We start from the raw sequence: 24,045 nt of genomic DNA on the forward strand, positions 1-24,045 counted from the left end.
TATGCAGTACTGAGATGAGGTCCAGGATGTAGAAACTGCTCACCTAGTTCTATTGGAAGTGAAAAAAATACACCATGCACCCTCTGATTTATCAACAGCTTTGGAGTTGATTTGAGATGAGATCAGGCTTTTATTTTGGAAAATGTAAAAATCTACTGATATATAAGAAAATACTGTATTTCCACATTTCAGGGTTTGAAATGAAGTCCTCAGTGTCAACAAAGGACAGGCCGATGCAGGATTCAGAAGAAGAAGTAGAAGAACAGGGACTCTTGTGCATAAGCTTTAATAACAAAAAAAATGAACACATAGATCCTGTATGTGTTTGGGGAAGATTAACAACATAAATATTAAACTAATGTTAATAAAGGGCAGCCTGTTCACTCTGGAAATCAAATAAAACAACCCTCCTGTTGAAATATCCGCCACAAAGTTTCCAAAGAAAATGTATTTTTATCTCGTTTCCACAGATTACTATTGTGTGCATCAAAAACTTTGACATCCACTGAAATTCAGTAGTTGAAACTGATGCTGCTGTAGCAAAATAAAAGGATTGTAGCGTTAAATTCTTTAATAACAAAAAAAAAAAAAAAAAAAAAATGATGGCCTCGTGTCCCTGGTTTGACTCTATCATCTGGGACATTTGTTGCATGCTGTACCTTGTCTTTATGTCAACTGTCACTATTCAATAAAATAAGATCCTAAGAAAGAAGAAAATTATTTTCACATTTTGCTGTTGAGGCTGCCCGGTGCCTCAGGGCGGCTCTGCTGGAGGCTGTCAGAGGAAAAAATCACTGAAATGAGTCATCAGCAAAAGTTAGGAATGCTGCTAAATTTTGGTAAAGTGATGATTTTTTCACCACAGGATTCAGATGAACTGTTGGTTCTCCTTGTGTTTCTCCAGCAGTTCATCATGACATTCTTTGTGCTGACATTGAAAAACTAACCAGGTCCAACGGCAGTTCAGAAAACATCTGTCTGTCTGATATTTTGAGTCCGTGCTGCATGAGTCCAGAGGTTTATTGGTCTGCTGCTCCTCCCTCTCAGAACATTTGGTCTTTTGAAGGATTTGCCAGCCGTCGGTTAAGCCAGGCTCCTCTGCCGCGGCTTTATCCTCAGATACAGCTGGGAAATAAAAGGCAGAAGAGTTTCTCATTAAAACACCATTAAGATAAGACTGAAAGACTGAACCGTCTTACATAAGACTGTTGAGTAACACGATCCTCAGAGCTGCTTTTAAACATGATTAAAACAGATGAGATTTAGGGAGGAAACAGCAGAGTCACACAGGAGGATTGATGGTTCAATTCCCATGGAGCTCAGTGAACAGAGCAGGACATCATCCAGTAGCTTCCTTTGAGCTATACTTGAAGACTGTTGCAGCAAATTTTATAAATTTTAAAATTTCATTTTATGTTACCATCCCACAGTTTCAAAAAAAAATTCCTAGAAAGCAACTGACATATTGAAACTGTGATTACTTCTGAAAGTTCTCAGAAAAAAACAATGTAATATTAATAATATTTAGTAGTAACATTGGTTTGGAAAATGGAGACAGGGTTCAGTGGGTGCACATCAGTTAATTCCTTTAATCGGTAGGGTAACCACACAGCCGCGATCACATGAAACTCCTCCGCATGTCTATTTTACTCTAGAAGCTTGCTGACTACTCATAGGGTTGATTAACATGCAACTCAGCAGGAAACATGCTAGCACTAGTCAGTTAGCAGCTCCTAGCTTTTAATTTTCTTTGTACCATGTCCAGAAATTTCTGAGAAGGGTCATCATTTCAAACTCAACATATCAGCTATTAGTGGCTTCAGTCTAAAAACACATCAAGAAGCTTTCAAGATCTCCATGAACTGTTAGAAGAAAAACTTTGTGCAGTCAGCTCACCCCCAGCAAGTTGCGTGGAATGTAGCCCTCACGGTCACCACATCTCGCCCACCACCACTCCGTCTCCACCTCGTCCTCCCGTCTCAGTACCGTCATGCAGTCACCCTCGCTGAAGGCGAGCTCATCGTCATTTTGAGGTTCATAGTCCCACAAGGCATACACCACGCCGCGGTTCATCACACCCATCTTCTCCTGAACTCCTGCCGCGACACAAACAGAGAGGGGGCATTTAGAAACAGTATCCTCTCAAGAGAATTACCGTCATGTTGACTAAAACCTGCAAGAAAGTGTCTCACTATGTAAGAAGCAGTGTGGTAAAGTTAGACCCATGAAACCCCCTTAAGAACCATGAAATTCTCTCTGGGAACTTCTGCATGTACCATTACTTCCTTGGGACTCCTCAATGACCCCTGAAACCTTTTCAGTGTTTCTTAAAATACCCATGAATCATTGTCATTGTAGACCTTGAAATATACTTTAAAACTGTTCTCATCCTTATTTTTACTGGAATAATTTGAGTGAGTTCAATCTTTATGATGTTAAATCTCCCTCATTTTACAAGGTTTTCCATCAAACCCTCAAATAAGTACTTTGCAGTGAGCTCTCAAAACATATGTTGACCCCATGAACCTCCTTGAAGACACATGAAACCTCCTTATTAACACATTAAACCTCATAGTGTAAGATTGGAACATCTTAGTTACTTCTGGAGCTACCTTAAGAACCACAAAACACCCACAAGAACACCTTAAACATCAGATGCTAGTACTGTACTTTGTTTGGATGCTTGGAACCTCCTCAGTGGCATTTGAACTGCAATACATCTCCCAAAATTTCCTCTTAGATGCCCTAAATCCCTCATGTCTTCCAAAAGCCCTTTAGACCACCTGAAAGAAGCCTGGATTTTTGGCGTACTTCTGTAGATTTTCCTGAAAAACCTACAAAACCCACTCACTGAACTTCCTTATATACACCTAGAGGCACTTCAAAGGCATTCAAAATGTATAACCACCACAAACTCTGGATGGACTCTGGAGCCTCCTTGGGGTCTCCCTGATCTCTCTCGTTCAGAATCCCTATTGACCCATACAGTTTACACAAGGATCTCCAAATCCCCATCAGGAACCATCCCAGCCTCCTTGTAGACTTTTATTAACATGTTGCATTATCTTTTCTCTCACCGTAGAGGAACTGGGAGCACTGGGCGTAGCCGTCCTCCATCTCCTCACATTTGTCAGCAGCTGTCTGCATGTCACTGTATGTGGTGGCGAACACCGCCGCCCCTGACTCCACCAGGAACTTACAGACCTGAACATTGTTACAGGAGGCAGCACAGTGGAGGGGGGTCCTGGAGACAAGAAGAGAGGAGAGGAAGAAACCTTGAAAAGACTTGTTCACCTCCCACATCGCAAGTTTGACAGCTGCTTTCTTGGTCGGAAAAACAACCAAACTGTCTTTATGGGAGTTGACATTATTCTCTGCATAGCTAACTACTTAGCTACATGCATGAAAATTGCCACAAAAATGGTGACAAATGGTTAAATGGTCTCACATATTGTTCAGTCTTTTGTTGTTTTTGTCTTTTGTATGTCCTTTTTCTTTTTCCTATGCAAGTACACTGAGTGCAATGTTAAACTGGAGTCAAATCCCTTGTACTTGGCTAATAAAGCCAATTCAGATTCTGATTCAAATGATGAGAAATAATAAATCAAAGTGATGCTACACTGTTATGTGTTCAGGCTCAAACTCACCAGCCATCGCTGTCTGCAGCATTGGCATTGACACCGAACTGAACCAGAAACTTGACAATCTCTGTGTGGCCGGCACAGACGGCGTTATGTAGTGCCGTGATACCCTCATCGTTTGGCATGCTGGGGTCTTCCACCTGCAGGACAGACATGTGATTACTTATTTTTCATATAATCTAGAGTCAATGTTCCAAATATTCTGTCATCAATTTAATCTCAATTATAGCGCTAAAAATAAAAATAAGAATAATAGCAGATTTGAACTGAAACATTTCGAAGTTATTACTGAAAAACACAACCTGTGACCAAATTAGTAGAACATATAAATGCAGTATTAATGCCCCTGCAATCCACTAGCTTGCGGGGGCTGCTGATTGTCTGAAGCATTTTTATCTAATGATGATTGATTAAATCCAAGATCTATGGATGTACAGGGTAAGAACAGTCGTGCCACTCACATCATAGATAACTCTCTGAACGAGGTCATACTCGCCCTCCAGAGACGAGTCCAGCAGAAGAGCCAGAGGGTTGAACTTGACCCGTATGCTGTGGTCGATCTGCTCTGAGCTGGCTTTACGGAGGATCGACTTCTTACCCTGAGAGAAACAACAAAAGCAGAGTGATGAAATAATCTGGGCGAAGTGACCCTTTAATATCAATCAGCATCTATATATTGTTATGCTTACTGGGGGCACTGTGACCTGTCCTGTGACCTCCGGTGGCTGCAGGTTGAAGACGTCTTCTCCCTGCTCCCCCTCACCACTGGAGGGATAAGGTGGGGGCGGGTAGGGGGGGAATTCCTCTGCAAAGTAGTCTGGGGGGACCGAGGTGGACGGACACACCTCCTCCTCCTCCTTGTCCTCCAAAGGAGGGGGCAGGGAGCGGCAAGAGGCGGGGTCAGGGATGGGCGAGCGGGGGGGCAGAGGGGGCGGAGTCAAGCTGTCCTCTGGGCTGTCAGCGAGTGGCTGGTTGGAGCCAGCGCTGATGTTGTCATCAACCCTAAACATTGCATCGGCACTGCCGGCCCCATCCTCGTGAACCCCAGGATGAGCATACATCCCTGCTGGACTGATCGTCTCCATGGGGATGGTTTCCATGGCAGCCAGAGTTGTTTTCTGATAGAGCAGCTTCTGGATGTTGGGTCCAGCTGGGCCCTCGGGCTCTGTGATGGAGCTGCGTTTCTTCAGGGGCCGGGGAGCGTGGTGCAGTCGGCGGCGAAGGGCCTCCAGGTCGGCGTCACTGGGGTTCCTGTGAGGGTTGGACAGGAAGGGGAGGAGCTTGGTGGGGCTGAGCGGCCGTGGAGTGGCGCGTTCTGCCGTTTCTGCTCCAACACCGTCACTGTTGCCCGGGCAACTGTTGTCAGCCTCAAGCCCGTCAGATACACAAGACCCAGAATTCTTGATGGCGCTGTCTGAGGTGACAGACTGATGGAGGACTGGTTTCCCATACACTGTGAGAGGGCGAGACGCTAATGTCAAAGGCAACAGTAACAAAATCAACCTCTGTTTTAAAGATGAAACAATCAGTCAATTAATCAATCAGTCAAATAATCAGCAACTGTTTTGGCAATCGATCATTTGAATCAATTTTCAAGCAAAAATGCTCTAATATGAAGATTTTCTGTCCTGTATGAAATGAAACATAATATCTTTGCGTTTAAACTGTTGGACAAAACTAACAACGGTTAAACAGGTAAAATTAGAAAGCTAACATTTGCTAATTAGCACAAAGTACAACTGAGGCGTGTGCTGCTGGCTAGCTAACACAGACCTCAAAGGTCACATTTGCTTGAATATACTGAGGTCAAAATTTGCTTTGTGTTCAATCTAAACACAGAATATTTGCTGATATAATATTTGATGATGATAATGATGATGATGATGATGATGATGATGATGATGATGATGATGATGATGATGATGATGCAAAAGCAACTGCAATAGCAGTAGCACCAACATAAAAATATAGATGCAACATATCAGCTGAAGCTGATGGTAGAAAGAATAGCAGAGCTATGAGGAGAAAATATTATATTATATACTATATTAATATTAATTAATTTTCTTCTGCGAAAATAAATGACTTGATAACTATTGGTGTGCAGAACACACTTAAAAATAGATTTTATTTTATTTTATTTTATTTTTACTTAATTTAACTTCAAATGCTTTTATGTTGTCTAGATTTGTCTTATTGTGAACCACTCTGGTTTTTTTAAAGAGCCACAGAAATTCAGGTTTTAAATTTGTCAGTTTTCTAAATCAAATTGAGTGAGAAAGATGTAACCTTATCCTGATCAAACATCCCCAAAAAATACTTTTAGTAGATTGTTAAATGAAAATTTTTGAGTTGAGTTGTGAGTTGAAAGTCCTGAGAACAGAGGTGATAGTTGTAGTGAACAAACAAGAGTGTTCACAGGAACAGTGACATGGTGGGTATCAGTATGTGTATCAGAGCGTCACCTCTGGGCTGGCTGCGGGGCAGTGTGCCCTGGCCTTGGTAGCCCTTCCCTGGTGTGGCCTGCTGGGTGTACATGGAGTAGATGGACGAAGCTGCTAGAGTCTGAGGCTTCTGCAGCACAGTGAGGGGAGCGTCTGAGAGGTCGGGGGTATACGGTCGTATGGCAGCAGCGGGTGGACTCTCCTGCTTGTTGGGCAGAGGGAGGGTGTGGCTGTGGCTGGAGAGGACACCCGGAGCCCTGAGGTGCCCCCCAACTGGACGCACCTTACCAGGGAAGGTCCCGGTGTTGTATGGGGGCTTGGAGAAGGGTGGTGGACCAGAGGAAGAGAACGGTTTGGGCTTACTAGGAACTGGAGGTGGCACCGCCATCTTGGACAGACCTTTACCTGAGGCCTACAGGTGTAATACAGAGTTAACAGGGAAATAAAGAGCGTAATAAATGAATAAAACTTCTACAGCTCACTGTTGCATTCAGAGAAGGTAGGAGTCAAATATCTTTTATTAAAATGATGTGTGAGAGTCCATTGATACCTGATTGTCCTTGAGCAGGTTCTCAGTGATGTGATTGGTCCGTGAGGGGACAGGGGGCGGAATATCTGACCCAGAGAGGCCCTTCTGGTCTGTGAGGGCCTTCCCACCTACAAGAGGGAAGGTCATCATGAGAACAATGACATCTACTATGACACTTTTAAACATGAACAGTAAAGCTCTTTAGCTTTTCAAAACCATCCCATAACAAAAAATAATAAAATTAAGAAACGTTATAGCATATCTCAATGAGGACTGACAAGCCGTGGAGCCTTACTGTTTCCAAAAACGACATGACCTATTTTGGATGCTATAGAAATGGAGCCCTAACTGACCTGAGTTGTAGCAGCTGAGGCTGGACATGCGCGGCAGGGTAGAGGCGTGGCTGTAACCTTCACTGGACTCAGAAAACGAGCCACTCCAGTCAGAGAGTTTGGTTATTTTTGATGTGATGAAACCTGTAAAGAGCAAAGAAACCTGTATCCAGTACACTGTGGAACACGTTCTGGAAACATCAGTCCAAATGACTCTTTAATGCGCTTGGACAGAGGAGGGAGCATTCAATAAATCACTTCTAAAGAAAAATATCCTCATCTTTGTTTCTATTCTAAGAGTAACTTCATGCACAATACCTGAGGCTGGTTTGACTGGTCTGGGAGGCGGCTTCAGGGACGAGTCAGGCATGGGCAGGGTGGCGGTGCCATCCGGGTACGCTGGCTTCATCAGAACCTCCTGACGTCCTGGCACCGGAGGCCCCTGAGAGCTTGTTGTGGAGGACGACTGGATGTATGGCCCCACAGCAGCCACTCTGGAGACCACACCATGCTGAAGGGCCACTCCATCTGAAGCCACCTGAAGGGAATGGAAATATCTGACAGCTGTAGCCATTTGGTCTGTGCAAAGTAAAAAGGCTGGTTTTGTAAAATCCCTTCAAAAACAGGATTTATCAAATGGAGGCTGGTGACTGGTGACTGGTGTTGGAGCAGAATGAACTTGGAAGAAGTTTAGCTTCAACATTGATACACTGGATACTTTAAGTTAGCTAATTTAGCTAGTGAATTAGGAGTCTCTGCAGTATAGAGGATCAACTAAACCCTTGTAGAAAATGACTGATTTATTCACGTTGTGTACACTCACCGGCAGATTCTCCTTCTGCTGCAGAGCAGCTTTCTTCTTCCAGAGCCGCTGTCGCAGCTCGGCTAGCCGTCGGTCCATCGCGGCCACTTCCAGGTTCTTCTTGTTCAGACTGTCTCTCTGCTGCTGCAGCCTGCCACTCTGATCCTGGTTCAGCTTGTTCCTCAGCTGAGAGGTCAGTGAAAATCAGGTCAGAAAACAGGAAGCTAAAATTGCAAAGTCTATATTAGCTAGTTAGCTTTGCTGTCCTACTAAGTTCAAACTAGCCAAGCTAGCTTGTCGCCGCCTCGTAATCTAGTTAATCAGTCTGCGGGAATTTTAACATCATGTATGTATTTGTCAGTAACGACAGACCTAATTCATCAGATTTCTTTCTCAAATTGGACTCTTCTTGGGTCCTGGTGAAGTGGGTATGTCCCTGTGTCTTCTCATGTCTTTTGACCTCCGTACAGTCTGACAGTGAAGTTTTGTTTCAAATATATCCTCAATGTTCCCCAACAGAGAAACACAGATGTCTTCTGGATCATTTAATCAGTCTTGGTATTTCTAATTTCTGGAAATACAGTCGCTGCTGCTACAATGAGGATTTCAGCCAAAGGCACAAAATTTGCTGTCTAGAAAATGATGTATTATAGTATTTTAAAGAGGAGTTTATTCTGTGCAGCTAGTGACCAAGCTATCTTTTGCTAACCAGTTAGAGAGCTAGATACTGTATATATAAATATATATATATATAGTTGCAGCCCTAATGCTCTTGCTTCTTCTGCTCAGTGTGCTCATTCAGGTGCTCTCACACTAGCTATGGAAGAAGATTCTTGGGATGCTCAAAATAATGGAGGCCATGTTGAAGGTCTGATGAAGTCCCCGACTGAGAGCTCACCTGCAGCTCTTTATAGAGGCGTTCCAGCTCAGCTGTGGTGGTGTGGTGATGAGGAAGAGGAGGAGGCTCGAGTCTGTTGCTCCTCAGCGCCTCCAGCTGGTCGCTCAGCTCCTCCACCCTTGACACAGCAACCAGCAGCTCCCTCTGTTTCTGCTGGAACAGCCCCGTCATCTGCTCGATCTCCTCCACTGATACACACAACAAACACATGAACACAGGATTGGTTTAAGCAGCCGTTAACGTAAATTGCAATTATAAATCTGAAGCTCCTAAAGACAAACTCTGTCCGTCTGCTGAGTCGAAAGCCAAAGCAAAAGCCAAATTAGAGCACATCTTTTAAAAGCTTTGTAAAAGTGTTTCTTGGCTTTCTCTTGATTTTATGTGTGGGTTAATCTGCTTGTTTTTACTTATTATTTCTGTCTCATTAATGTCCAACTTTTTCTTCTTCCTGTTAAACACACTGGAACTTTTGTTTTAAAAAAGGTAAGTGTTTGCTAGCCCTGTGCCATCTTTATTTTCATTGAAACAATATGCGCACATTCATTGCCTGATTTATAAATGCATCATTATGCAGTCAGTTTTTAGTTTAGTTTAGTATTTTCTTACACACTCAGTCTAGTGTCATTGAGATTTCTGTAAAATAAATCAAATTTTTCCTTTCTTTACATTCGCCTTGTGGCCTTGTGTGATTAGTTTTCAGAGGCAGAAAAATTTCCACGCGAATCAATCCAAAAGAATTTATAATGAACGTCTGTCAACATGTAATCCTTCTTTAAATGCATATTCAGTAAGCCTCAAAAGCTTTACAATGGCCACTAGATGCTCCTCTGAGAAAGGCTGACTGAATTGAAGTGAATGAGAAAACCCCCACCTTCTCTTTGGAAATACAAAGATAGAGATCTGTTTCTTGCTGTCCTGGTTCCAGCCAGTAACTGTCATTGATGTTGATGATGATTGATGTAGCCTCAGTTTAAACCAGTGTAACTGTGACTTTTAGCACAGAAATCTGAATAATATTGTTACAAAATCTGTCCTCCTACACCTTCAGCCACCCAGACCTCCGCCACACTGACCTAGTTTGCTGTTGCTGAGGCGTTTCTGCTCCACCTGGCCCCTGAGGGCCCGGACACGTCGCAGTTTGGCCTCCTGGTTGTGCGCGTTCTCTCTGAGCTGCCGTAGCCGCTCCTGTTCAGACACCTCCTGCTGCTGCTGCTGCCGCTGATCCTGCAGCTTCAAGTAACGCAGCCGCTGCTCCTGCAGCACCCAGCAAACACACTCAGTTAATACATCTGCATCAGCTTCATCATGCAGGTCAACATGGAACTGTAGAGTTCTTCTGAATGGTGAAGCAAAATAAAGCCGTCACAGGGAGGGCTGAGATGATGAATTGTAATGTGGATGACAGTGCAACAGTTTCACACAGTGTCTCCTTGAAGACGGTGATGTTGCACTTATCTGGTTCAAAGTTCAAACTCCAGCCACTTTCTCACCTCCACACAGCTGGCAGAAAGGTGTGGAGGTTTCAGACACTCTAATGAGCCCTTCAGTTAAAACACAATGAGTGAGGGCCCACAGGTAGTTTTGATCCCAGAGTCCTCTAGCAGGTTAATCTGGCCATGTTGTAGTAGTAACACGAGAAACAGCAGAAGCCAAGAGTACTAGATGAATTTGATGGGTTACGTGTTTTTGTAGGATTGTACCATGAGACGTAGTGATGGTAGTGATAATACTGGCAGTAATAGTAGTATCAGTAGTAGTATTAACAGTAGTGTCTTGGATGTTTCGTACCTTGGAGGCCAGCAGCTGCTGCTGGGCATTGATCTGCTGCTGCTGTCGGGTTGCCAGATCCTGCAGGTCGCTCAGCGTCATGTCCAGACAAGGAGCAGAGACCTGCAACACACAGACACATACACAGTCAAAGGTCACTTTCAAATCAACAAAGTTTCAGAGATGCATGCACTGCAGCCTTCACATCAATTGAGCTTAAAAATGCTGCAATAAGCAACTTTCCGCACATTCAAGTCACAGCAGAGATGATGAAGGCTCTGTCTGTAAAGTTGTTTCATGTCGTTCTTAGTCTGCAGTGAAAATATTACCTTCTTAGTTAGTGAGCTAGTCACCAATCAATCCAACAGCTCAAGGCTAACTGCTGCTAAAACCACCAGCTGTCCTTTTTACATTTCTGTTTTCAAACCTGTTCATTATACAACAAAAAACATGTAAATCAGACAGACTTAGAGATGTTGGAAGGTGGACTTTGTTTCTCACCCCATTCTCCAGACATCTCTCCACAGAAGCTTTCACCTGGTTCCTCTTCATCATCTGATCTGCAGCTCTGGAGCCACCTGAGAAAGAAAACACAGTTAGTGTGGATGCTAATGTTTAATTTGTCCATTGCCTCAGTAAGTGATGAAATACCTGCAAGATTGCTGACATTCCCATACAGTTTGACAGATGACATACAGTTATATATGTATATATATTTGTGAGGTATCTCTTTAGTAACCAATAGGAGCTGAGAGTCACAGACAGAGTAGGAAAATTAGGAAGTTCTGAGAGACTAACACATCCTCCCACATCCACACCACATGGGATTTGAGGACTAAAAGAAAAATATAGAACTGCAAGTCTTATTCTTTGAGATAATGTTTTCTCTGCAGTGGTTTTACAATATCTTGGAAAACAGGTCTTTGTGACAACTGAGGTCAAAATGATCTGATGGGCAAACTGTTCGACTGTTTATCAGCTCACAAAAACATCAGAGGGGATTTCCTGGTTTTTAGGACAGAAAAACAAATTACCCCCAGCAGAGTTCAGCAGCTGCACGCTCGAATCCCTTGAGTCATAAGCTGATTACAGTTTGCCATCTTACTGTAGTCACACACTGAACCTCCTCTGTTACTGTACTGTGTAACTGTGGAGACTGTATAAAACATGGATGTGGTCTCCCCGACATCACCCACAGGTTTCTGAAGAGCCATTGTGAAGCTCAGTGGCACTCTGACTCTGGTGGTTGCCACCTTGGAAGGACCTAACTCCGTCAAACTCCCGGCTTATTCCAAAAATGGGCAAAGAGGTGGAGTGTAGGTGGAGCTGAGGCAGGCTGAATGAAGCCTGGTCACTGACACCTAATGGCTAGCTGTCACTCAAAGCAGCCATGCCCATAATTATGTCGAACTTAAGCCTAAATCTAATTCAAGTCCCAATGAATCCTGTATGTGTGCATATGTGTTTCTTTCCATTAGTTGTGCTCATTACACTGTGCTCATTACAGCCATGCGTCACCTTTGATACACATGGACTCACCAGCTACTGCTTCTCATTTGTCTGGAGATTCACACTATCCTTCATGAACCCTCCTCCCTGCACACAGGAGCTCTGACCAACCAGAGGGAGTCTCCACTACAGCAACACGAACATGATCCCTCACTGGCTTCCCACCCCGAGACACTGATAACTGAGTTCATGGACATGTACATCTTAGCATGATGTCCCACCGCGGACTTAAGTCTCTGTGGTGGCATGCAGGTGTTTCTTACCTGACTCACGTCCTGGAGCTCTCTGATGATGCAAGAGGTACCGAACCTCCCCCCTCTGCTGCCCCCATCGCTGCAACACCTCCAACATCCGCTCCCCTTCTCCAACGACTCGTTCTGATTGGTTAAAAATGTTAGCTTGTTCAGATAATATGTTGTGATTTCAAGACAAAAAAAAACACTTATGTCTTCTGTAACAATGATATTTAGTGGTCTTCAGCTCTCTCTGTTTAGATCTGGAGGGTCTTTTGAAACTCACCTGAGCCTCTCCACATCTCGGCAAGGTAGCAGTCTGCCTCGCCGGGCTCCTTGCAGAGCTCTACCACATCTCTGCACAGCGTCTCCGGCGTGATTGGAACCTCGCTGAAGTGCTGGTCATTGTTGCTGAGGTACACGGTGAGGAACATCTACACACACAGAGCAGACACCAGAGAAAATACAGGTGGACTTAGATAAGTTCTGGTGGATGTTGGATGATTCCCAAAACTGGCTTCAGGGTCATAGCTACCGCCGAGAACACGAAGGTCATGTCCTCTCTTTTAGTAGTTATGTAGTGGGTATTTTACTGAGCATTTTAGTTGGACTGCGTTTAGTTCTTTGTCTCTTGGAATATACTCTGTGTAAGTTTTATGGTGAGTGAGTTGTCCTTCACAGTCAAAAACCTGACAGAACTGAAGAAGTCACTTCCTGTCAACCCATGTCAAAAAGTACTAATAAAAATATATAAAAATAATATTAAAAATTACAAATAATATTTAAGTAGAGAAAAATCATTACTTTTTTCTTTTATTTTACACTTTTTAGGATTAATTGAAAGTACGTTCGACATATCATCAAGTTCTGCTTCAATATTTTTAAAATGAATATACTACTTCTGCAATACTGAAAGCAGTATTTCAAAGTACTTTAATGCAAGTGTATATGTATATTACACTTAAGTGTACTTTTAAAAAGTGTACCAAAACAGAAATACTTTTAAACAGTAATAAAATGTACTTATGAAAAATATACTTATTTTCAAGTCTTTTGGAATACACTATTGGCATGCTTAATTAAAGTGTACTTTAATTTCACACCATTTTAACCCTACATTTAAGGATATTTCCTATTAGGGCGCCTCTCCCTCCTCCTTCCTTTACTTGTGTTGCACTGTGTTTTTCCCCTGTACCTTTATGTCATGTTAGTCTTTCCTTGTGTCTGTCTTGTGTGTGTAAGTGAGTATATGTCTGGACTGGGCAGTTCCTCTGTGATCACATCTCACCTACACCTGCTCCCCGTGCCAATCAGCCACCGCAGCTGAAGCCAATCCATAATCACCAGCCACAGGATAAACCTGGATCTCCTCGCCAGCCTTGGCCTGGTTGTTGTATTCACTAGCCTGGTAACACTGCTTGGTCACACAGTTCTCCTTGTGCTTTGTTCTGTGCTCTAGACTTTTGAATTGCTTGTTTTTCAAACTTATTAAGTCTGTTCTCCTCATGTCTCAACCTGCCAAGTCTGCCCAGCTCCAGTCCACCACCTGAAAATCTGCTGACTCACCTCTCCTGCCTGCCCCCTCCTTCTTGAATCAACACAGATCGTCTCCCAGTGGTCAATATACCTTTTTGTGACGATAAATCCTTTTATTATTCAAACCATCAGTATCTGTGTCCTTTGGAGTCCAGCCATTTTCTCAGCACGTAACATTTCCGACACCTCGGTGATAAAAAACAATTGTCCTGCAAATGTGTTTTGAAAGCTCATGAATCATGATTTTGACTTGTCTGATTTGTTGAAGTTTGTAAAAGGCTGTGCCAATTTGGCATACTGTTTACACTTCAAGTACGAGTATACTGGACGATGACAGAAATGGAACAGACTCACAGGTGCAGCAGTGTTCCCTGTTTGGAGCTGTTTCTGTGACCAAACAGGCTCAAACTCAGTGTCTGAACCAGGAAATAAAGGTGAGACACTGGCATGTCTTTTAACAGATTGTGTTGATAGTTAAACCAGTATGTGATGATACACTCAAGCTGCCTTCTTCACCTGAACGGCAGCTTCCTGTGCTATTTAAGACTAAAACAGATATTTGTGGACATACTGTAACTCCCATGATGCACTGGGCCATCTGTTACTCCAGCAGGGTATCTGCTGTCAGGCTCAGAGCCAGATCGCCTCCCACAGCCCGCCAACCTTCACAGAGGCAGCGTTCAGCATTTTCAAGTCTTTATTTGTACTGGGAGGGCACGTCTGAGCGATGACTTGCTCAAAAGCTCGCCGGAGGCCGCTGAGCTTCATGTGCGTGTCCTCTGAGGATCTGAACCTGACAGCTCTGAGCTGTTTCAGCCCTCAACTTCATTTCACTCCACTCGGCCTGAAGCGAGGAATGAGCTGCCTTCTTTGACCTTTCTGCACTCATAGAGCAACCTGTCTGCAGCATCATTTACATGTTGTTGGCTGTTACTGAGGTTGAAATGAAGCTCATTCAAAAACACAAGAAAGAAAAGCTTCAATTGGGTCCAGCTGGAGAAAAACAAAGCAAGTACTTTTGACGCATGGGTAAATAAATGCAACAGAGAAGGGAAAGGCATGAAGTCACACTGTTCCTTTGTGGTAAAAACAGATAAAAAGCTTTACTGGCATGATTATAAACCAGCCACTGCAGAGGGTCAGTAAATTGTAAATTGTCCTTCATGGTTTCTAAAGATGTAAAAGTGATGCTGTGTGTTGGTGCATTCAGCTCCTTCTGTTCTCAGTCCTGCCTCTCTTCTGTCCTCATTCTGTCTTTGGACTGATTCCATCTACAAGAATCTCTTTTCAGCACAATGAAGGCATGGTCAGTAGTGTAAGAACACTGTGTATCTACAAAAAGTCTTGCTTGAGCCAACAGCTTTTGGGTCCAGGAAAAGGCAAAGAACTGTGGTTGTAATTAACACTACGACAGTGACTGTAAATATAATTTACTAACTCAAAAACGTGGATTTACTCTTGAATGCTAGCAGCTCTGTGATATGTTTGCATGTTGTTGCTTTGAGTTAACATGTTGATGTTTAGCAGGTGTAATATTTAACATGTTGACCCTCTTGGTTTTGCACGTTAACTCGAGTAGCCTACAGCTAAGGCTGATGGTGATGTCATTAGTTTTGATGGTGTTTGGTCATGAAAAAGTTTGTATTAAGCATTAAAGCACTGCACAAATAAAAAATCTGACCTGATGATGGCGCTAGATGAAAAGTCAGCAGATCAAAAGCCAAGGGGTTACAAGTGTCATTAGGATCCATCATCTGAGAACCATGAACAACATCTTGTACCAATCCATGTGGTTGATGGTATCTGTGCAATATCTTTGTGTAAAATATCTGTGTTAGTGTTCCACAGCTTAAAGGTCATGTTGATGCTGCTTTCTAATGAATCCTGAATAATGACAAAAAGTCTTTGATGCATTTCTTGAGGTGGTGGATGCAACTGAAAGCAAGATGAATTTGGTTTGCTGTATTTCTGATTAATGTCTCACTCGGAGGGAGCAGACAAAGTGTGAACCTGGCAGAGAGAAACTGGGAATGAGTACACAAATGCCACATTTCCACTAGCGCGGCTCGACTCGACTCGACTCGACTCTACTCTACCTGGTTGTTTTGTGTTTCCATTAGGGATAGTACCTGTACCCGATACTATTTTTAGTACCTGCTCTGGCGAGGTTCCAAGCGAGTAGAAGCGATACTATATGTGTGACGTCAACAACCTGTCGGCCACTGATTGGCCGGAGAGTGTCGTCACTGGTCTGCGATGTCCAACACCGGAAAAACAATCCCGCCCCCTCCATTGTAACGCCGGGCAACAGCAACCGCTGACTTTATTCTTTATTCTCACTCGAGGGAAATGGCTGCTCGTAAAATATAACCGTGGTCCGTTGACGAGGTTCAGACTAAAAAGAGACAAACCGAGCAGCAAATACAACATCGCCTCGATGTCCTCCATTGTTTGTCGGCTCTGTTTGCGTTGCGTACAAATTGACGTCATGGCAGTTTCGTGCAGCCGTGGTATGACGACCCTGCCTACGTTGGGGAGGTACTATGAAGTACTCAATTGTAATGGAATTCAACCAAACCAAGTAGAGTAGAGTAGAACTGAGTCGAGTAGAGCTGGAACTGTGTAATGGAAATGCGCCAAAAGTCACCCTCAGTGAGCTTGGAAGCTTTCTGCTGCCAGTTGTCAAACAGCAGGTCGCAGCAGGTCATCAGGGAAATTCTGGGTTAAAACGCTAAAGGTTAATTTCTCTGGGAAGGTTTCTTCAGGTAATGCTCACTTTGTCAGCTCTGTCCTGATTCACAATCAAACTAAAAGGTTGCCAGACAGCCACAGTGGAATTCATGTAGCACCGCTGGCCTTTAGTTGGTCCAAACAGGTGGATCATGGGAGATTTCTCATGCTACTGTCAAATAAAGCTACTTAACCAATGTTCTTGTCAATGGGACATCTGAGTAATCAAGTTTAGTCTTTCCCTCCGTTAAAAAGAATCAAACCAACAGAGAAAGTCAGTGACAGAGATTAATTAGTCTCAGAGAGAAGGAACCGTCCAGCCGGCCCGCTGTCCTACATTCTGAAGGAAAATTGGAGCATTGCTATCTTTCTTCAGGTTCAGATGAAGTGGGTCACTGCCGCCAGTCACCGAACCGAGGTCGACCAGGAAATCTGCAGCCAATCAGAGCCTGGAGAGGAGAGGCTCTCCGTCCCTCAGGATTGGGGGGGGGTGAAACCTCCTGTTATCAGTGAGGCTGGTTATAGAACCTCAGCATGTCCAGAGCACAAGCTGAAGGTGTCTGTGGTGAAAAGAAATATGTTCATAAGCAGCAAAGTGGATTATCGAAAGAACAGCTATGTTCAAAAACACCAGCACTTTACTCACTTTACTCATTTCTGACTTTAAACGGAAACTTCTAAAGGACTGTGTGAGTCTGATTTTACAAATTTCATGTTAGCATGCTAAACAGTGACATGTAAAGCCATGAACATGATAGTTTAACATGCTATGCTACCATTAGCCTTTTAAAAGCCAACCATGTATACAAGATATTGCAGGGCTAGCATTAGCATTTACCTCACAGCACATCTTACAGCTATCTTGACATCTGACCAAACTGCAGTTCTGTATGACTTCATTCAGTTTCACATTGTGTTCATGTTAGCAGGTTTCTGGTTGAGTCATTTTGTTTTATACCAGCTTCTGGATGAAAGCTCAATTACGATTGGCTGCAAAGAGTGTCTGTCTGTCAGTCAATAGGCTGAAGCCTCATTAAACTCCTGAGGCTGCAGCTCTTAATCCATCCAGGAATTAGCACAGCATCACGCTAGTTAATGCCAGTAACTAGCCCACAACCCCCCACTGTGGTGAAGGAGGAAATTAATCATCCATCGACTGTCTGAAAGACGTCAACAGCTTCCTCAAAACAACATGAAACCGAATGCTAATCCCGGCTGACCATTCAACTACTGAACATCACATCAGTATGAGACAACACATGGTGACACTTACCAGCACTGAACGTTCACATTCCCCCTAAACCAACACAAGAAACATGTTTCCAGTTCAAGTTCATGGCAAACTCCAACTATCACAAACAGTCAAGGATCGATGATGTTGAATTTTATCTCCATCTTATTCTTTCATGAGAAAGTTTGTATTAAAATGAGAATTGTACCAATTTGTCAAACATTAGCGTCCGCTGCTAAACAGAGGAATAGGTTTCTATTCTTCAAAGCAACTGAAATTAACACGAACATTGAAACATGGAGCCTCAGTGGAATATAGCACTGATTTAAATTTAGAGTGACAACAATGAAGCTGCAGACCAATCAGTAATTATGTCTACACACTGTAATATTGGCTTCTCATAAGATAATCAAAGGCATCATAAAATTGATTGATAACTTTATTAAAATCTGTAATGTGACTTTCTTTTGTTTAACTGTAATGAAGACATTTTATGGAACTTCAAATGCGCAAAATCTGACCTAAGATGTTATCAGGCGAGAGAAATAAAAAGTGAAAAGATTTTTTTTTTTTTTTTGGCGTAACGTCAAACCATGTTGGACCACAACAAATCGGAGTGGAAACAGAAATTCCACTGTCAGTTCATGCGATGAACTGATTCATGTTTTCATTCAGCCCTGGTGTGTCTGCTCCATTTCTGCTCAGGGAAATGTGGTGGCAGCTGGCACGCTGCAGGTCACATCCCAAATGTTTTGTAGGCGGCGTGGACGGCTGGAGCCATATGGTTGACAGCATCACGTGACACACCAATATTGGATTAACAACGCACACACACACAGCCCAAACCCTGCCTGCTGTTCAGGATACAACCACAGTCAACATCAACACAGGGCCATTGTTAACAGTGAGCTCTGAAACCAGGACTGTTTTCTGATTGGTTGCCTGCTGTACGTTTCAGTCATAAATTTGGATAATTCACACACTTATGAGCCGTAGCTAATTACTGGCTAGTCATTGGAGTTGTTCAAGGTTCACCAAGAGGTCACAAATGAATACAGTTAACCAAGAGCCAATAAAGGCTCTTACCTGCTTCCTGGTCTAACCCTTTAGTTCATAATGAGATTCTAAACCTACATCCCCGTCACCATCACCACATCACACTAGCATGCTAAATGTTAGCATGCCATCATGCTAGATGCCAGATACATGGAAATTAAGTCTACATAATAATAATAATGATAATAAACTTTATTTATATAGCACCTTTTATGCAAGAAATGCAGCTCAAAGTGCTTTACCATTGTCAAACTGTCCCGCTACTGATGGGACAGTTTGGAGGACGTCACCCTGCATTATCAACGCTATGTGTCAAAACTCACCAAGAGACTGGTGATTATTAGTTATGACCTTGTGCATCAATAGTCAAAATGTGTACAGTAATATTTCATGTTGTTTGGTCCACAGCAGAGTTTGATTGACAGCACACTGGACAACCTGCAACAGAGCTGCAGACACACCAGAGCTTGTTTGAACCACAGTGGATAGGTGAGGTGTAAAGCACCTGTAGGTGGCCCACTCATGGTCAGGATCTGGGAACAGAGCAGTGCTCCCTCTGCTTTCTGTGGTGTAGTGAGTGTGACTTGAAAATGGTCCCAGTTAAACAAACGGAGGAACTAAGCAAGTGAATTTATTGTCAGCTTGGAGACATAAACGTCAGCATCGGGCTGATGCTGTAAACGAACATGAAGGTTACAACTTCCCTGCATCAGTTCCTCATCTCCTGAGGAATACTAAAATAATACTGTTCCCATGACCTTGAACAGTGTGTATGTGTGTGTGCGTGTGTGTCTGTGTGTGAGTGTTACTGGTCTCTGTGGCAACAGTTACCAAGCAGCACGGCGAGCTGAGCCCTGCCTGCAAGATGAAGAGGACGTAGTACAATGATGAGGGTGTGCTGCCTTGTAAAGGAAGCATGTATGAAATATTTAGGGATCGTTTTGCTGTTTGAGCCACACAAACAGGTTTGGGAATCGAGGCTCACATTGATGCACACACTGAAATCCACCTTCATCATTTCTGTCAGAGCTGTCTGAAAGGACGCTGAATGTCCGTCATTATGTGGATGTTACACACGACTGTCTGAATAATAATCAGCTCTGCACGCAGCGATGCTGGCGAGAGAAGTTCAGCTCACCAGTTCCACTCTCTCAGTTTCCTCAAACAAACCTTCCTCTTCCTCCTCATGTTCCTGTCTCAATTATCATCCAACACACAAGGGACAGATAACTGATCGTACATGCAGATAACGGCAGCTGAACACGTTCACACGTTCAAGTGTTTGCTGTCATTGACTTTCATTCACATTTAATGGGCAGTTCTGCAATTCCATAGAAATAAAGCAACTCTGCGACGAAACTAAGGTGTGGCCAAACCCAACATGTGATGAGAGCTGCACTGCTTGAGACTGGAAAATACACCTGTGTGTGTTTTGTTTTCTATGTGCAGTGTTGTAGCGATACAACCAACCTCAGTCCAGTCTTAGTTTAGTGTTTGACATCATGACCTGTAGTTTGATTCACTGATTCTGACAAAAACTGCAGAGAAAAAAAAGTAGACAGACCTTCATCTTTTGGACACAGCGTCACCCCAAAAGTGCATTTTGTAAAGAAATCTGTAGGATTATTTGTTAAAAATGGGAAAACCAAACACAAAATCCCTGCAGTGGACTTTGATTCAAGATGTTTGCTGACTTACGTCTGTGATCTGGTTTCAAAGTCTGCTTCCCCTTTGATTTGTGTTTCCCTCTGCCCTCCGTGACCGCGGTTCAAGCTTAAAGGATAAGTCAGAGGATATTCTAGATTTTTTTTCTTGTCAACAAATCCCATGAAAAGACCAAAACCAGCAGTGAATGTATCTACCAACAAGTAAAACAAGCCTGATAGATCTTCTTCCTCTGAGCCATAGAGCTCCATTAAAACACATCAATGAGTCACAATGTCTGACTGACATTTCCCTTCATTACCATGAACACACACACACACACACACACACACACACACACACACACACACACACACACACACACACACACACACCGTCCTGCTGCCACAAACACTCACTACAGCACCAAATGTGGATTAATCCGCCGCTGACAACAGTCCCAACAAATGCGCTCCTCCCTCCTGTTTGGTGGATAAAAACTACAGTGAGCAGCTGTCTTTTTAAACATGAAACTAAATGTTTGTGAGGAGTTTTTAAAGGTTTGTGACTTCAGAGGGAAGCAGTGGGCTGAGAAAAGTGTTGAGACGAATGTGATTTGTTGACTTTAATCCTTTAACTCCTGTCATTTCATTCAAATCAATCCTTGGTTTGCGCTACGCATGACTGGTTGGGGCTTAAGTTAAGGGGAAACAAAAATCAATGGGGAAACAGACTCAGATGCAGCTTCCCTGATTTCAAAACAAATCAGTGAAGACTTTCTGACAAACACTTCATGCTTTTATTGATGTTTTCACTGGTTACATGCAGTCTACATGCAGTTGGGTACTTCTGATTAATCCAGCTGTCCTCACAAATGACCTGTAAAGGGTAAAGGGGGCTGTAAAGGGAACCATGAACTTCTCTGACAGTAATTCTCCAGTCATATTTTAGCATCATTACAGACTCAGCACAGAGAGGCAGGACAGACCAGGCAGTCACATGAGACAAAGGCTCAAAGCACGATGAAAACCCAAAAGGTCAAACTCTTTAGAAGCGGTGAAACTGAGGATTTAGCAGACACTGCAGCGTGGATGGAAAAGGTCAAAACACCTTCTCCAATTATAAGCCAGGGGAGACCCTCCCTTCAAAATGAAGACAAGTGGTGATCCATCATCCGTGGTGACACAAAGAGCTGATCTCAGAGCTGTTTGAGAAACTCTGTCCCCTCTTCGCAAATGACCAACGTGATTACATTTTCAAAATGTAAACACATTCGTCGTTGATGATTTTACACCAGGTGTCATGTTTTTTGTCACCTGAGCCTGCTTGAATTTAAAGGACCTGCCTTTGTTATTCCTGTTTTAGCTCTTTAGTTAAAAACCTGTGACTGTGATACTCGTCTTGGATGAAAATGACGTTTAGTTGCTGAAATCTTTTCTTTGCTTTCATGAGCTTACATTTGTTACTTTGCTTTATCCTTTATTTGTGCGTGCGTGTGTGTGTGTGTGTGTGTGTGTGTGTGTGTGTGTGTGTGTGTGTCACTTTACATCCACAGTCTTTCTCTGTGGCTGCTAAAAAACAAACCAAACAACAACAATTTTGGTAATTGTGGCAGGCTGGATTACTAGCAGTAGCGGGAGGAGCAGTTTTATGATGGTACTAACATACTGGGAGAGCAGCTTCTACAGAAGGGCGATTGATTAATCAGCCAAACTGATTTGGCTGATCGTTATCGGTGGAACTTGGCTGTGGTAAGAGCCGATGCTGCGCAGCCTCCGCCATCCCTGTTTTGCACGGTGGCTCAGTATCACCCTAAGTTTGATGTTCAGTGATGCATTTTTTTAGTGTTTTACTGAAACAAAATCTTGTTTTCAATTACTATCTGGATCATAGTTTCAGTTACTTTGATTAATCATGTTTTATTTTTTCAGTTTATGTCCAGTTAACCAAGAAAAGTGCAAATGCCTGGTAGGGGAATAATTATTCATTGATATATTCATTCATTTGTCCTAAAAGTAGTCCAATTAATTATACTGAGTCTAGAAATCAGCCTATAAAATAAGCAGCATCACCCAAATTTTGCCAAAAAAATACTGAAATTGTCACCCATTTAAGAAACTCCTGTCATTAACATTTCACCTTAACTTTAACATGTGAGGTTAAGTCTTTTCAAGATGTTAAATGAAGGGATTCCTCTGTGAAATCTGTCTGTGAAATCAGACAGCTCGCTGCTCCTGCATGGTGCCACCTCTGAAGGGACGCTTACAGATGAAATGTCAATGGATGAAATGATCCTACAAACACAATGTGCATGTTCATGAAGTGTTTTACACTCACCGGCATCATGTTGGCAGTTTTCTGCTCTGTCGCATCCAGATTGCAGCTGAAAGCATCAAACCATCCTCCTCCTCTGCTGTGTGTCCGTCCGCTGTATCCACATCACACTTTATTATTATTATTATTATTATTATTATTATTATTATTATTATTATTATTATTATTATTATTATTTCAGCTTCTCCTCGACCTGTTGAAGTGAACCAGCAGGCCCCTCTATCTGTGTGCTGTCCGATCCCTCTGAAGAAAAGAAAAAAGGCTGATTTCAGAGGAGGCTGCAGGAAACAGCGCTCAGACATGAAACTGTGGGAGTTTTGACGCTCGGAGCAGAAAACAAAGCGCGGCGGGCGGAGCGGCTCTCCCGCTGAGCTCTAATCCTGCTCCTCATCCAGCTTTCGGACCGTCACCGTGTTTGGACCACAACCATTCAATCAACGCACACCGCCCGGCAGCCGGAGCTCAGCCGGGGCTCAGCCGGCACGATGACAGCGTTTCCGGTCTGACTCTTCAGAGTAAAAGTCTCATTTGTAAGCGTTCAGCCTGGTTCCAGACCGGCTACATTTCTGGTTACCTCCAGTGATTCAATGTGATCGTCATCATCATCATCATCATCATCATCAACATCAACAACAACAACAACAACAACAACAACAACAACAACAACAACAACAACAATTTTATTTAGTCGCGATGATTTGTTGGTTACTTAACTTGGGTTGTGGTCGTTGTGGCATATTTGTCTGAGATATAAACTGTATATATATGCTATAAACGAATATAAAAGACAGAGTTCATATTTGAAAAAAGGGCAGCTTTAATATTAATGTACTTCTTCATGTTAATGCATCAATAAAAATTTTCCAGTAATATAATGACTAATGCTGTCAAGACCCATACAAATGCTTTTATTTTTGACACTATTTTTGACATTTTGCTGATAATACATTTGTTACTCTACTTATTTACTTTTCTACAGTGTAGTGTTACTATCTTTAAGTAAATTTGATTTGAATATTTTTGGCACCATTATTTATTTTGAATGACTATTTATTCAGATTCTGGTTTTAATATGTCCAACTTGACGGAACTCTACAACGGCATCTCCTGGCAACGGAAATAAACTCCTCCTCCTCCTCCTCCTCCTCCGTGTGTGTGTGTGTGTGTGTGTGTGTGTGTGTGTGTGTGTGTGTGTGTGTGTGTGTGAGTGAGTGAGTGAGTGAGTGAGTGTGTGCACCATGTATCTCTTATGTTGTGGGGACATAAATCTGTTTACACAGTCACACTGTGGGGACTCACCTGCCTTATGGGGACAAATTGCAGGTCCCCATAATGTAAATCATTACATTTTAGGATGAA

The 24,045-nt window shown here is 42.9% G+C and overlaps 1 protein-coding gene across 3 annotated transcripts; it reads right to left on the bottom strand.

Annotated features, from left to right (window-relative positions):
• Positions 1-83: 83 nt before the first annotated feature.
• Positions 84-23,190, bottom strand: tp53bp2b (tumor protein p53 binding protein, 2b). 3 transcript variants are annotated; one of them, XM_070981790.1, is made up of 19 exons: positions 22,880-23,190; positions 22,690-22,780; positions 12,442-12,589; positions 12,186-12,299; positions 10,915-10,991; positions 10,435-10,536; positions 9,720-9,900; positions 8,647-8,834; positions 7,770-7,934; positions 7,265-7,484; positions 6,968-7,090; positions 6,636-6,742; positions 6,107-6,497; positions 4,331-5,094; positions 4,103-4,240; positions 3,648-3,781; positions 3,078-3,244; positions 1,897-2,096; positions 84-1,125 (listed from the first exon to the last, which is right to left on the bottom strand). In XM_070981790.1, exons 2-19 carry the CDS (start codon positions 22,696-22,698, stop codon positions 1,084-1,086), a joined length of 3,270 nt encoding a protein of 1,089 aa, XP_070837891.1. In that variant the 5' UTR covers positions 22,699-22,780; positions 22,880-23,190; the 3' UTR covers positions 84-1,083. The 3 variants fall into 3 exon arrangements, with proteins under 3 accessions (XP_070837891.1, XP_070837883.1, XP_070837900.1); XM_070981782.1 differs by lacking the exon at positions 22,880-23,190 and having other exon boundaries at positions 22,690-22,828; XM_070981799.1 differs by lacking the exon at positions 22,880-23,190 and having other exon boundaries at positions 91-1,125; positions 4,346-5,094; positions 22,690-22,828.
• Positions 23,191-24,045: the final 855 nt, after the last annotated feature.

This window comes from Chaetodon trifascialis, chromosome 2 (genome assembly GCF_039877785.1).
Source record: "Chaetodon trifascialis isolate fChaTrf1 chromosome 2, fChaTrf1.hap1, whole genome shotgun sequence".
Classification (NCBI taxonomy): domain Eukaryota; kingdom Metazoa; phylum Chordata; class Actinopteri; order Chaetodontiformes; family Chaetodontidae; genus Chaetodon; species Chaetodon trifascialis.